Raw genomic sequence first — 16445 nt, forward strand, 5'->3', positions numbered from 1 at the left:
CCAACGAATCCGAATACACGGTCCGTTCATCTGTCACATGCCCCTAGCATGCTGAACTTGGGACATTCCCCCTCCGGTCATCTGTCTGACATAGGTCTGGAATCGGGAAAACATTCCCAGTTGATTCCCCCTTCACCTTTATCGTGTAGCCATACGTAGGTCACTCCCGGCACATCATATTGCCACGTTCTGCTTTGTGATGCTATGTTTGCCTTATATTTACTGTTTCTTCCCCCTCTTCTCTCCGGTAGACCCCAAGACCGATGTTGCCCCTGTGATCGACTACGTCGATGACGACCCCTCCTTGCCAGAGCAACCAGGCAAGCACCCCCTTTGATCATCCCGATATCGCCCATTCCATTCTCTCATGCTTGCATTAGATTTCGCTACTATTATTGATTGCTCCTATTCTGATGCATAGCCTGCTTTTGTATCTGGTGTTGTACATTACCTGCTTATCCTAATCTGCTTAGTATAGGTTGGTTAGAGATCCATCAGTGACCCCCATCTTGTCCTTGTTGCCCCTGCTTCATCATTGAAGACACGATCAACGGGATCGAAGACCAGGCCCCGACACCGCACATCACTTTCCCCTTAGTTGCTCGACACTGCTGGGTTACTATCGAGTGCCGAGGGTGAGACCTCTACATCACTTCTGATGTTAACCCTGTAGTGTAGCTATTCGGCCATGGTCATCGAGGGTGATTCCGCCTTAACCACTTCTGATATGACTATGTCGTGCAACCCCTCAAGTGTGAACCTCGGGGGTGATTCCTCTTACGTTCACCTTGTTGATTACATCGAGTGGAATTCACCGGGGGTGATTCCTCGGGTTTTCCCCTTGATGTTTGGACACACGGTTACTATGGTTACTATGTTACACTGAACCATGTTACTAAAGATGGGTCGACCCTGAGGGGTACTCGCACGAGCATAATTGCAAGTGATGTGGAGACGGGTTGACCTGGAAGGTGCCCGAGAGATAATTACGAGGCGTGGCCGGGCATTCCTAGCCCTTGCCGCAAGTCCTCGAGACAGGGCAACAGGGTCACATCTTTCGTGAGTCTTTGCTTGTTACCGCACGTTCCTAATCCACTACGATTTGGATATTTGATCCGAGGGGCCTCTGGCCTGATAGCACTAACCATCACGTGGGCATAGTATGGGCGTTCTGCGTCGTATGCATCAGCCGAAGCTTAATAGACGTCAGCGACTGAGCGGCGCGCGCTGGGTTGGACTGGTAAGCACCTGCCTTTTTAGGGAGGTAGCTAGGTCTGCTCACCGGCCGTGTTCGCAACATGCAGGAGTTCCCGAGAAGATGGCCCATGACCCCTGGGGGCATAGGTTTAGTCCGGCGTGCTGACCTCTCTATTAAGCCTAGGTCGGGTTGCGGCGTATTGTTTGGCCGAGGCCGGGCATGACCCAGGAAAGTGTGTCCGGCCGGAGTTAATCAAGCGTGGTGGGTAAGTTGGTGCACCCCTGGAGGGAAGAAAACATCTATCGATAGCCTGTCCTACGGTAACGGACACTCGGAGTTGTATCCCGATCGATACAACTAGAACTGGATACTTGTGATGAGAATTGGATGATGATGATAATTGGATAGTATGGCTCTGGGATTGCTTTCTCGCAGGGAGTCGAGAAAGGATCTCTGGCCGAGGTTGATAACACTACTAGTACTTTACCTTATGCTACTCTACTCCCTCCTGTTTGCTGCAAGATGGTGGTTTCTAGAAGATGCTAGCCTTTGATAGGACTAGGCCTTCTCTCTATTCTGGCATTTCTGCAGCTCAGTCCACATATACAACCTTTCTTTGATAATGTTGCATATGTAGTGTAGATCCTTGCTTGCGAGTACTTTGGATGAGTACTCACGGTTGCTTTGCTACCCCTTTTCCCCCTTCTTTCTTCTTTCTGGTTGTTGAAACCAGATGGTGGAGTCCAGGAGCCAGATGCCACCTTTGACGACTGCTACTACACCGAGGGCGTCTACTACCACGTGACGGAGACCGCCGATGACCAGGAGTAGTTAGGAGGCTCCCAGGCAGGAGGCCTTGCCTTTTAGATCGTAGATGCTTTTGTGCTAGCCTTCTTAAGGCAAACTTGTTTAACTTATGTCTGTACTCAGATATTGTTGCTTCCGCTGACTCGTTTGTATTCAAGCTGATGTATTCGAGCCCTCGAGGCCCCTGGCTTGTAATATAAAGCTTGTATTATTTTAATTTGTGTCTAGAGTTGTGTTGTGATATCTTCCCGTGAGTCCTTGATCTTGATCGTACACATTTGCGTGTATGATTAGTGTACGATTTAATCGAGGGCATCACAACATAGTAGGTGACTATAGACTTGCAAGATAGGATCAAGAACACACATATATTCATGAAAACATAACAGGTTCAGATCTGAAATCATGGCACTCAGGCCCTAGTGACAATCATTAAGCATAGCAAAGTCACAGCAACATCAATCTCAAAACATAGCGGATACTAGGGATCAAACCCTAACAAAAATAACTTGATTACATGGTAAATCTCATCCAACCCATCACCGTCCAGCAAGCCTACGATGGAATTACTCACGCACGGCAGTGAGCATCATGAAATTGGTGATGGAGGATGGTTGACGATGACGACGATGACGAATCCCCCTCTCCGGAGCCCCGAACGGACTCCAGATCAGCCCTCCCGAGAGAGATTAGGGCTTGGTGGCGGCTCCGCATCGTAAAACATGATGAAACTTTATCTCTAATTTTTTCTCCGCGAAACGGAATATATGGAGTTGGAGTTGAGGTCGGTGGAGCCTCAGGGGGCCCACGAGACAGGGGGTGCGCCCAGGGGGGGTGGGCGCGCCCCCCACCCTCATGGACAGTGTGTGGGCCCCCTGGTCTTGATTCTTTCGCCAGTATTTTTTATATTTTCCAAAACTTGCCTCCATGGATTTTCAGGTCATTCCGAGAACTTTTGTTTTCTACACATAAAACAACATCATGGTAGTTCTGCTGAAAACAACGTCAGTCCGGGTTAGTTTCATTCAAATCATGCAAGTTAGAGTCCAAAACAAGGGCAAAAGTGTTTGGAAAAGTAGATACGTTGGAGACGTATTAACTACCCAAGCACCGGTCCACCCACATATCAAATTTCCAAAGTACCGAACGCGAATCATATGAGCGTGATGAAACTAGCTTGACGATAATTCCCATGTGTCCTCGGGAGCACTTTTCTCATTATAAGAAGTTGTCCAGGCTTGTCCTTTGCTACAAAAGGATTGGGCCACCTTGCTGCACCTTATTTACTTTCATTGCTTGTTACTCGTTACAAATTATCTTATCACAAAACTATCTATTACCTACAATTTCAGTGCTTGCAGAGAATACCTTACTGAAAACCGCTTGTCATTTCCTTCTGCTCCTCGTTGGGTTCGACACTCTTACTTATCTAAAGGACTACGATAGATCCCCTATACTTGTGGGTCATCACTGAATCACCCTTTCCTCTTCAAGGAAAACCAACGCAAGCTCAAGACGTAGCAGGGTGTCAAGTTCTTCAAATCAATTCAAGGGGTCAAATAGTGACGACTACAGCTCCGAGCTACTAGGCCTTACATGCACGTGCACGAAGACTTCTCGACTATCATCGACAAGGTCAAGCTAGCTCCAATATGGGAGCCACAACAACGGCCCATCATTGGCTCATTCCAGCGGCATCAATGGTCGTTTGGTGGTCCAAGGACCTCCATGCAACTTTTATTATGTATAAGGTACTTTGTGCTTTTGGTGAATCTTTATAGTATATCTGAGTTTTTTTCGCAAAAAAAAACATCATAGCAACATCAAAGAAATTATGACAAGAGGCTAGAGTGAATAGAAATTTTCCTTCAAATCATAATGCTATGCAATTTGTAGGAGAAGAATACTAAAGATTCCAATTATATAGGTTAAACAATGTGCATAGAAACATTTCCTATGGATACAAGTCCTCCAAAAATCCAATAATTTTCCTTTGAATCAAATGAGGCCTCAATTGTTAATTGGATGAGATCCATCAAGAAGAAAGACAATGAATTTGAAAGAATTGCATTGGAGGATCAACAAACGATGCCTATAAATAACCATTTTGGCTTCAACAAAGACATGAGTAGCTGAAGGTAAAAGGCCATGCCAATCATACATGATCCAGGTTTTGAGGCAAAGCTTCGACCTAAAATGTGGTAAATAAACGTGTATTCTCTATCTAGGAATGCTTCTTGTAGTTATGGAATAGCTGAGACTAGGTGTGATTGTGATCGTTCCATATACTAGATGCGCCTTGACTGCATCTAGGTCCTTAGCTAAGTCGTCGACTTGACCCCGCAACTAACGAGTGTTGGGGGACCGATGGTCACCTTCCACGCCTCCTCTAAAAATACCCCTAATTTATAGTTGAGTCCCTTATCGAGTCATTCATACAAAAACATTGCATGGCCTTCATTCGAGTTAAAAAGAAGCAAGTTTAGGCACTTGGGTTGCTTAATTTTGGAGCCCACACAACTTCCCCTTAATCCCCTGAATGCCAAATTTGGACCTATAGGAGATCAAGGCGAAGCAACCTCCAACCAATTGGGATGGTCTCAGGAGTGGGAGCGCATATCATGTCAAATTTACCTCTAGCTACAAATTTGTGGTTTCTTGAGAAGATATCAGAGACGAGAAGAAGTGGGAAACAAATCACAAAACACAAGACATATGGCCAAAGAGATGAGTCTCTCCCAGAGTTTACCCATTTCTTTTTTCGAAAAATTGACTGAATGACTACAGAGAGTTTTAACAATACTTACACGTAGACCTAGCCAATAACTCACGCATGCCATACATGGTCTCACATTTCAGCCATGTCGCCTCACTATCAACACCGCCTTGTCTATATGTGGGGTGTGAAGGATATGTCTGACACTAAATATATTTCTCGGCCATATTTTGCAAGGAGACTACAATTCCTTCTTGCTACTACTAGTTTTGTTAAAGCCTCATCTCCTTTGGAAGTTGATATACTTGATAGAAAAGCCAAACAAGAGGGCGAAAGCCACAGTGCATCCCATAGTCACTGTGGCAATCACTCCCAAGAATTCATGCCTGAAACCATAGTAACTCCTCAGGAACTCTGCTACAGTCTCACCAGTCTCAAGTTTCTCCTCGACGTCCCCAAATTGTGAAGCAACCAGACCATATAATGTCCATGCAACCGGGCATATCCAGTAATACCAACTCCACCAGATAGGAATTCTCTACATCAAACCAAAAATGTGTTGTGAATCAAGATATATTCATATAGTTGGCGGGAGGAATAGAACCAATTGAGCATAACTATGTCTGGTGGGCAGAGATACTCACGGAAACTGGGATGAGAAAACCAGAGAACAAGTTCCATAGGCCATAGGATGCAGATGATATAATTGCTGCGATACCACCACTGGGTGAAAGTCCCGCTGCCATCATCCCAAAGAATGTGAAGTACAAGAATGTGAAGTACATGAAGAACAAGTACCAAAAGAATTTTGTTGCTGTCCACTCAAATCCTATCATTGTGTATACCAAAACTCCATAAATAAGAGTTTGAACGAGTATGTATGGGAGCTCAATTACAACCTGTAATCATAATGACAATTTCATCAAGTCATTCGAGATATAAAATATAAGTACCACACAGTATGCATGAGTGAGGTGAATTAGTCACCTGTGCAAATGTATACGGCAGGGATGAGTACATTCGAGTTGCTCTTTCCTTGTAGAACACTATTCTTTCCATTGCAATCACCGGTTGGACACCCGATGCATTCGAAATACCGATCATTAGAATGGCAGCGTACATGGACCCCATGGAATTGAACAAATCTTGTCGTCTCGCTCTGTAATTAAGTCGTAGAGAAATTTACAATGTGGAGACCACAATACAAAAATAAATAACAATCAGGTGATAATTGAAAGACCCACCTTTTCATTCCAAGGTCCCAGAATACCGTGCCAAAAAGCAGTGCTATGATTATGGTGATACAATATCTACTCCCAGTGTAATGAATATTCCTCCAATATGATAAGTTTTGCTTCCATAAGCATATTAAGAATTGCTTCACTAAAGATTGTGAATACTTATCAGGAAAATGGAGATCAGTTGAGCTAGGAGGAGGCATACTTAGTTCCTTTATCAAGGCCTTGTTCTTCCTGAAATTATAAATAGTAGTGCTGGAACATGTCATGTGCATACCAAAAAGTAGAGCAAAATAAAATTAATTTGATTTTTGGAAATATCGCCCAAGTAGAGGAAACATGTGTAGCGACAAAGGGCAATGGAGTCAAACCATATGATATGACATTATGAGTTACTAGACCTAGAAAATATATATGAATATGATGCAAAACTAAACTAAGCAGATATATGAACTACAGGTGTAAAAAACACTTAGGTTCATGATCCATCTTAAGCCGAAAACAATTGACAAATCCTTAAAGCAATAATTAACTATTGATTGGGCGTTGTTGTTCTCTATAATTTCCAGTTACACACTGGAATACTAGACAAGACATGGCAAAGCTAATTAATGACTACAATATTCCCATATTGTAATAATAATTTTCTTCCTCACAATAATAAGTAGTAGACATTTTCCATTATGATTCTAGAATGTAGCTAAAAACGCTTCAAAGTAGTTCATATATCTAAATCATAAAATAAAAACGTGAACTGCAGCTACCAGAATATGCGCACCAAACTGAGTATAACTTGTTCTATCTATGATCTTGTGTTTTCGTGAATAAGAACTAGTGCACCCAACCAAATTCAAATTCTATACACATTAGATGCCTTTAGACACAAAAACTATTTTGTTGCAAACTAAATCATTGCGATTGCACCTCAAATTTATAGTCGCATGAAACTACCACTAATAATAGGACATCTTTGTATACTAGAATATGTACATGCTTCAACCCCAAATTATTAGGAAGTTACCATACAAACTATTTGGATGAGAAAACAAAAAATGAAAGCTACCAACAATATCACTAATAACTAGCAGCAGGCCAACTAGCAGCATATACCCCAAGACCCTAGAACAAAGTAGTTGATAAAGATCATCACACAAGCAAAATCTTCAGACACCTTATGTAGAAAGAATTACCTCCTTTCGGTCTTACATACATGAATTATAGGCAAGACAGTCAAGCTAGTTCACAACATAATTCTGCATTGACTGGCCATCAGATTCTAACCACTAAGCAATTCTTAGGACAAGTTGGCATAAAGCGGTAGATCATTCTTCTATAGCTACTAGATTTAAGAGATCCAATGTGTTTTGGTACCTTGGATAGCTTGGGTAGGTACATGTTCTAGCTTATAATTCTACTCCAAACATAGTAATAAGTTACATTCTGTAGATAGTAATAAGTTACATTATGTAATTAGGACTTTCTTAGTTCCTAAAGGTAAAGGATTATTAAGATGCATAGCACTTACTGATATAGCTCTGATTGTTTGAATATGACAGAAAGATTAATCCCCAACATCTGCTCTTGTACTGTTGAGGTCACCTCCAACATCCAAGTTGCGGGGTTATACCCCTCTTGTATTCTATTGACGCCAATTCCCTGAATAAACCAAATGCAACAACAATTTCACTCTTGGCAAGTTCCGTGAATCTATAGAGCAGTAAAAAAGTATTTTTCATGCTTTTGTTTGACTAACCTCAAAGTATGTGATCATATTCAAAGATTGCTCGCCCAATGGACCAACATAGATCTCCTCCCCTCCTCGGTTTAGTAGAAAAAGCTACAATTCATTGAGAATAATATGACACAAACTTAAAATTCAAGACACTACAAGTTGCAGCTAGAAACAACAACTTCATTACCTCGTCAAAAGTTTCAAATATGTCTATGCTTGGCTGGTGAATGGTGCAGGCAACAGTTTTACCAGTGTCCACCAGGTTCCTGACAGTCCTCATTACAATTGCTGCAGCCCTAGCATCAAGCCCCGATGTTGGCTCGTCCATGAAAATTATAGAAGGATTAGCTACAAGCTCTACTGCAATGGTCAGCCTCTTTCGTTGCTCACTTGAGAGACCATATCCTCCAGGATGTCCAACTTGTGCACCTTGCAATGATGTGAGCTCCAAGAGCTCCAACACGTCCTCAACAAATATCTACACATCCAGAAGTTGACAAAGAAATTAACAAAAATATGAAATAAAAACTCAGAAGCAAATAAATAATCTTTGTTGTTAATTTTTTCATCAAACTGACCCTTCTTGTTAATGAGTCAATTTCTGATGGCAATCGAAGCCACGCGGAGAATAGAAGTGACTCAAGCACAGTCAAGTGTGGAGAGTGGATATCTGACTGCTCACAGTATCCAAATATACGACAAAAGGTTTCTTGCTTCTTTTGGTAGCCCGAGATAGTTATTGTCCCCTCTCTATAGCCTCCGGTTATCCTTCCTGCTAACACATCCATCAATGTTGTTTTTCCGGCACCACTAATGCCCATTAATGCAGTCAGCACGCCTGGTCTAAAGCAACCACTCACACCCTTTAGTATTTCCAAACTATCTTTTGTCTCACCCCGCGCTTTATTTTCCTGAAAAATGAATGCCAAAGTAAATAAGCATGGGGGAAGTATGTTTCGCATGCTACTTCTTAAAATTTATCTTGAGATAATACGAGACATGTTGTTTTACCTTTGGCATGTCTACTGAATACCTTATGTTGTCAAAGGTAAGTGAAAGTGGCACAAATGGAAGCGATACCCGTCCGTTGTTTGTAGGACTCTCCAATTCGTTCATTACTCTTTTCTGGTGAGATCTTTTTGAGGGAGCATCCCTACTCAGTTTTCCAATTTTTTTGTCTAGTGCCTTGTTTGTCAATGATGAAAAGCCTCTACCATATGCTACAAACAAGAACAAACCATCTTCCTTTAGAATTTGTGTATCTAGAAACAAGTTGACGCAATAGTGATGCAATTCAACGTACCTTTGAAGTATGTAAAAGCCGCGGTGTAGAGGCCATTAAATATAATTGTGTATCCAATTAGTACACCTAAGCCAATCCAGTACCATTTTGCCTCCACAAATATCCCCCGAGATTGCAAGACACTTGTTCCTAATGACTCTGTTGACCCAGGAAGTGCCTGAAAAGCCAAATGTTAAGTTTGTTAGACTGTCAACCATATTTTTTTCTATAAGTTTAAAAGTTCTTGGTCTCGAGGTGTACTTTACTCCAGCGATGAGATGTAAATTCATTTGTCGAAATTGCAGTTTGTGCATACATCAATGGAGAGATCCAGTAGCCAAGCATCCAAAACTTGTTGAAGTTTTCTGAACGGGAGAGGGAGCTAATAAGAACCACAAATTTAAGAAAAGTACAAATTATGGAAAGACTACTAGTGGAAAACTTACCGCTAGAAAGTAAAAATCCACCTAAGAGCAAAAGCAAAAGCATTGTAAATGTTCCAAAGATGTTTGCCGCAAACATGTTTCTCGTTACTCCAGCAATCAACCGGAACAAGGAAGATGACATCTGACTTAGTGCTAGAAGCAAAAAATATTGCTTGAAGAACCTGAAATGTGTAGAACATTTTTGTTTGCCCATTTATTATTTATTGTGGGTTAACATAAAGCAGATAATTTCATTGAATGGGAAATGCAACAAATACAATTAGAGTGTGCACCTAATAGACTTAACATGTAATGAAAGCGTAAATCACCTCTACAAATAAACTCATGAACCACCATAATAATAAATAATAACACCTTTTATGTTTGTTTGATCAACTTGTTGTATTCACTTTCTTCAAAGTTGCTTCCATTTTATTTTCTTCCTTGAATAAAAATGGGGTTTCCTAAGTTAGCGAGTCTTGAAATCCCAACAACATACACATCCAAAGTGCAACAATGTTCAAACAAAAATACACAAGCAATACTACAATTTATAATTATATATATTATTGCCAAAAATACTTAATATATTGAGTACAACACTTTTTTAGCTAGTTTGCAATGTTTCTAAAATTTAAAGTACTAAAATGTTGGATATGAGAAATACGCAAATGGAAAAAACAACTTAGATTACGCAACAAAACTTTGAAACTAAACTCTGTGTTCCAGAGATCAAGAAAAGGGAAGCAAACTAGATTGATAGGTCAAGGCGAGTTTACTTGACAAAAATGATTAGAAGAAGCAATATAAATCATGAATACCTTGTTATGAGGAACAAAACCTTGATCTATTCCCAATACTCTAGGACAATATATATGCATGCACAAGGAGATAAACTAAGAACAGAAAAAGCAAAAGGAAAGAAAAGGAGACGTAATATAATACACTATATCTCTCTAGCAAATTCAACAAATATAAAAGTAACAATTTATAGGATGAACATCAATGTAGAAATTAGTTTTTAGAGCAAACGTTTGGACCAGGAAAAACTGCACATAATAGAAAAACTTTGCCATTCATTTGTAATGCTCACCTCCCAATATTTGGGTCAAACCCAACTGCATAATATGTCATGGAAACCAATATTGTGATTTCAATAAGGGTGATGGGAATCTTAAGAATCCATGTAGGCAAAGTGTACACCCATGCCGGATAGAAAACATCCCTTTCCTTAAAGAAAAGTGGCAGTTTCATTATAGTTCCACCAAGGTCACCTAAATTGCTGAACATGGTTTCACCCACAAAGAAAAACAACACCCCCAGATATAACCCTCCATCAGTCAATGAATCACGATGCATATTGTTGTTCCAGAAGATTGTTAACGCGATGAGTGCTATCATAGCCATCTGTCACAAGAGTATTCATCATAACCAGTAGTTGTTTGCATACAGTTTAACTATGAAAATTGTGCGCCATTATTCTGCAACAAGTATTGATTATAGAGCAAAGATCTGGCATGATCCCACTTTGAGACACTACTAAGAACTTGTATTATTCCTTGAATTTCTTAGAACTTCACATTGTCGAGATATTTTATACTAAATACTACTCCCTCAGTTCCAAACTATTTGAAGTTCTAGGATTGTCCTAAGTCAAAAAATTAAGTTTAACCAAAGCCTTATTTTTGCTAAGGTGTACAATGTCAATTATAATAAAACAAGAAAATACTATTTCATAATGAATCTAATGAAGCAAATTTGGTGTTGTAGATGTTGAAGTATCTTTATACAGACTTGGTCAAACTTACTGAAATTTGGCTTAGGAGAAACCTAGAGCTTCAATTACTTTTGGAACAATGGGAGTAAACCTTTTAAAGTACACCTTTTATCTGTACATGTAAGCCCATGTAGCATCTATCGGGTGACTCTTTTCCATCGCCTAATTTGACCTCATGTATTCAGGACCTGGGGTTAAGTTTCCATGTCACGTAATACTATATGAGTTGAATGGCCTTTTAAAGTACACCTTGACATGCTAGGACTACTAGATTAGAACTCATATGACTTGTTTATGCTATGTTCACAGCTAGCTTGGTCTATTCGTGTGTCAATCATGTTAAATAACTAGTGTGATGTTCAACTTAGTTGAATTGTGTCATGTTAGGTCCATAGAAAGCCATATCCGTATATTTGGTCTGACTAGGAGAAAATTGGTTGGTGAAAAGCGTAATGTATCACTATAAACATATTAAAAAGGCATATGGGAACTAATATATTCTTGTCAAAAACCATGGGCAAAGTCTTGAAGAAATGAATGTGAAAAACAAAAGAATAATTTATATTGGGTGAAGGGGGGGGGGGGGTATGAACTCACACGTGCAAAATTAACCATGTATAGGGACGAGTTCCTTCTCATAAGTAGGATTTCTCTAGCAGATATGGCGTTGACCAACTGCCGTTTGCTCACACCATATTTTGAATTGGTTAGAGCTGGCGACAAACTCTGGTTCTTCTCAAATGGGATCTCAAGGGCCTTTAGAATTATCTGACCAACATGAAATGTATGAAAAGCTTCTGCAAATTTCTCCACGGTGATGTACTGATAAGGTTCACCAGCCCTTGTCCAGTAGTGCTTTTGATCTTTAATTGAAGTTACCTTTCAATCAAATAAAAAAAATAATGTGAGCAATATGCTATGATTTAATATATATTTTTGACATTTGCGAAGCTAAGATGTGTGTACTTCTAACAAGAAGTCAGCAATAGCTTTTCTCTGGGGACATCGGAAGCCTAGGGACTCAAAAAACTCAATCACGTTCTCTTTGGGCCCTTGGTAGACAACATGGCCCTCTGAGAGGAGCATGACATCATCAAAAAGATCATATGTTTCAGGTGATGGTTGAAGTAAAGAGATGACAGCTGTTCCCCCAAGTATGTGGACCAATTGCCCTAGGAAATTCACTATTTGAAATGCAGTTGAGCTGTCAAGCCCATTCGAGATCTCATCCATGAAAAGGGATCTCGCTGGACCAATGAGCATTTCTCCTGCAACCAATCAGATATGTCAAGCAAGCATAAGTGTGTTGATCTGTTACTACAAAATATCACAACTACCAATTTGGCATGACAATTCTCCTGCATATGACATTTTTTGAGGAACTGAATAAAAATCCTCTAATTTAAATGCCAAAGTCATACAAGTAGTTCAAAAAATAACATTCATTGTTACGGAAATTTCAATATGTAACATGGGAACTTCTTGTACAACATACCTATTGTGACACGTTTCCTTTGTCCGCCGGATATACCTCTTGCCATGTCATTTCCAACCAATGTATCCGAACATGTATGAAGTCCTAAGATCTGAAGTGACAGTAAAGTGCTATCAAATAGAGTAACTCTAATCTTAATATGTAAACTGAAAGTGTACTTATAAAAGTTGAAGAGTCGTAGAGAACCAAAAGCCCATAAATCAAACCTGCATTATATAGTTTGTAACTATGTTGCTCTTTCCTCCAATTGCAGATTCCTACAAGAATGAAACTATGCATCAAAGAACATTGAAACAGTGGAAGTTTTGTAAGATAGTACTCAATGTGTCAGAAACTATGTTGATGTGAGCATGTGACACTATGGAAGAAAAATAGAGTCGCTTTACAACTTGATATAAATGATATATTGTTAGATCAAATTGCTGGAGCAAAATACTACACTGTTGTTTATGTCACTATGCGAGAGAAGGTGAAATCAAAACACGCATGTGGGCCAATACATCCTAAAGCTTGCTTTGGTGCACCACCGGCAAAGTTTACAACTTTCGATGCAGATGCATGATTTTGAGATTAAAACATACCTCTTCAACCATAAGGGTAGTATTGTCTATTTAATTAATCGTGTTGTTGAGAAATTAACTTGTCGAATTGATTTCCTTATCGAGCTGTCTCTGGCCGTCAGTGTTCGCACGAGTTGGATCTAGTTCAGTTACAGATAGATTCATTTTCCAAACTGCATCCCCTAAATCCAGTTTAGTTCTCTTTGCCTACGTCTTTGATCTAAGGGCGTGGCCGGCAGGCGGGCGGGCGGGATAGGACACCTCGATCAGGATCACTAAGATTCGACAAGGCCATTGATTCCTCACACAATACATGCACACGAGATCGACGAAAGAAGAGGAAGATAGATGGAGATACATGTTTTCGTTGCTGGCTATTAGAGACTAGACAAACGAGCGTTCTTATGGATTTGGATCTAATTACCATCTACTCCTTTCGTTTCAAATTAGTTATCTTAGATTTATCTAGGTACAAATGTATCTGGACACATTTTAATATTAGATCCATTCGTAACTAGACAAATCTAAGACAACTAAGTTGAGACGAATGTAATTATTTTTCAGCCGGGCTGATTAGTCGAGTACGGAAATGCCCTTTTAAGTTATTTTTAGGAGGGGTGTATTGAAGCGCTCCTCCAAAAGAAAATTGTTTCAATTTTTTTTAAATGCATTAACAAAAGATACATAGACTTTAGTTTTTCACCTTCATGAACACGTCGATGTCGTGCTCCGGCGTCAGGTCCACTTCCCTCTCCCTTTTCGTCAGCTCGGCTAACAAATCTGAACAGAGCACACACGTTTAAGACACACTACAAAAAGGTAAGAACGAACAAAATTACCCTGCATATAGTACACACTCCCTCTGAGCAGGTGCATAGAGCGTGCACTTGTTTCTAGGTTGTCGATTTGACTAACTAAATATAAATTATATATCACCAAAAACATATCATTGGATTCATATATGGATGAAGTTTCCAAATATATAAATTTTGTTCACATATTCTCTCTCCGTTCGGAATTACTGCGACAAGTAATTCGGGACGAAGGGAGTAGTACATATTTGGCTACTCAGATTAAATTGTTGACCTAGAAGCACGTGCACATCCTATGCGACGGAGTGCTATTTATCATCTGAATTTTTATAAAGTGGTGACTGATAAAACAACAGCTGGTTCAGGGTTGGCTATTATTTATTTTCAGTTACCCTGACGGTCACCGGTGCCTTGACACTCGGCGGAGAAGGCGAGGGTCTCCCTCACGGTCATCTCCCCGGTGTGGAGATCCTCCTGGCTAACGTATGCCGCTGCCTTCTCGGCGACGAATTCCCCCATGTCGTGTCCATTGTAGGTCACCCTCCCTGACACCTGCATTGCTTTATTTAATTATTAATAACATAAATTACTTACAACAAGTTTTGTGTGGTTAGAAAATGAGCACCGACTTTTTCAACCAACATTATATTTTATCGACTTAAAATGGAGCATCAAGATGATACAAACATAATAACCACACACTCGGTCTTTGTTTTTATATAGTTAGGATGCACACACAACCAACACAACACACACGTAGAAAACACGCTAGTAAATAGTAAAGTTATACAAGACCAAAGTTGTGGGTAGGCGGGGAAAAAACATATGATAGAAAAATGAGCATCAACTTAAGAGAGAAGAAGAGACCTTGAGTCCTGAGTCTAGCATCCGTCCGGCCAAAGCCTTGAGCAACGTGGTCTTCCCAGACCCTGGCGACCCCAGTAGCAAAGTCATCCTTGAAAAAACAAAATCAAAATGGAGAAGAGAAAAATACGCCCATTATGGCACAAAACATGAAAAACCGAAGCTAGCTACCATGATATGTTATGCAGTACCTGCGTGGCCTGATGATGGCATTGGTTTCATGGAGCAGTGCATGCTTCGTCTTCCAGGTGTTTGGTACCATACGCAACGTGTTCGCCACATCCTAACACATCACGGTCGGGAATGGAATTAATTATTAACTACTCTCTCTGTTGAGATAATATCCAATGGATATGTATAAATACCATAAGAGCGTTGGTGGCGGCGTTGAGGATGGTCGGCGTCGCGTGGCTGCCGGCGGCGTAGGCCTCCGTCTCCACCGCCAGCCCCACCGCGCGCACCTCGATCGTCGGAAGCTCCATTCCAACGCTGCAAACAAGTTGATGGAAACAGATTAACACTCGTACGGTCGTACGGATGAGACGATCCATGATTATACGTGTCCAGTTCGAGACTTTTTTACTATTATGACTCTTTCAACAAACTTTATCACAAAATAAACTCGACGTAAAAGTATTTCACGATCTGACCCTTTTAGCAACGCCACAGCCCGCGGCGTTTCTGCCCAACATAGAAACGCCGAGGTAGCTAGCGTTTCTGATAAAGAAGAAACGCCGTGGTAGCTAGCGTTGCGGACCAGGTAAGAAACGCCAAAGGCGCTGGCGTTGCTGCCCATCATTGAAACGCCAATGACCATGACGTTGTTGCACTTTTCATGTGCATGTGAAATGTGGATGAACAACCTAACTAATAAGGCTAATTAATTATGACCAAAGAGGGCAGCAACGCCATGGCCATGGTTCCTTGGCGTTTCAATGATGGGCAGCAATGCCAGCGCCTTTGGCGTTTCTTACCTGGTCCGCAACGCTAGCTACCTCGGCGTTTCTTCTTTGATCAGAAACGCTAGCTACCTCGGCGTTTCTATTTTGAGGAGAAACGCCGCGGGCTATGGCATTGCTAAAAAGGTCAGATCGTGAAATATTTTCACGTCGAGTTTATTTTGTGACAAAATTCATTAAAAGGGTCAGAATAGTGATTTCGACCTCCAGTTCGCATGCACGTACCGGCCGAAGCGGTTCTTGATCTTGAGCAGGAACCTTTCGTGGTCGTCGCCGGTGAAACCGACCAGCTGCTCGATGAAGGTCTTCGCCTCCGCCTCCGTCATGACCGCCGCCTCTCCTCGCTCCGCCGCCATTGCCCCGTGCCACAAGAGTAGGTGTACAACTAGCTCCTCCACCAAGCAGGCCTCTCGCTTCGCGTATATATATAAGCTAGACGAGTACTAGGAGTAGTTGTTAAAAAAAAGGAGTGCTGGTCCTGGTTAGTTCGTTCACTCTGTTGGCCGTCCTTGTACACAAACAACTCTAGTTGATCGTTTCTCCAGAGGATTACATTTACGTAAACTTGGAGCGGAGGGAT

At 41.0% G+C, this 16445-nt stretch overlaps 1 protein-coding gene across 1 annotated transcript; it reads right to left on the minus strand.

The window, feature by feature from the left end:
* Window positions 1–5001: 5001 nt before the first annotated feature.
* Window positions 5002–16221, minus strand: LOC119320016 (ABC transporter G family member 37-like). Its single transcript, XM_037594162.1, has 22 exons — window positions 16091–16221; window positions 15347–15395; window positions 14910–14997; window positions 14435–14608; window positions 13934–14010; window positions 12877–12927; window positions 12671–12761; window positions 12142–12443; window positions 11773–12054; window positions 10492–10805; window positions 9420–9580; window positions 9235–9338; window positions 8995–9151; window positions 8703–8953; window positions 8270–8602; window positions 7879–8169; window positions 7713–7796; window positions 7485–7615; window positions 5966–6193; window positions 5709–5880; window positions 5366–5620; window positions 5002–5259 (listed from the first exon to the last, which is right to left on the minus strand). Exons 1-22 carry the CDS (start codon window positions 16219–16221, stop codon window positions 5002–5004), a joined length of 3984 nt encoding a protein of 1327 aa, XP_037450059.1.
* Window positions 16222–16445: the final 224 nt, after the last annotated feature.

Source organism: Triticum dicoccoides, chromosome 6B (genome assembly GCF_002162155.2).
Source record: "Triticum dicoccoides isolate Atlit2015 ecotype Zavitan chromosome 6B, WEW_v2.0, whole genome shotgun sequence".
NCBI lineage: Eukaryota > Viridiplantae > Streptophyta > Magnoliopsida > Poales > Poaceae > Triticum > Triticum dicoccoides.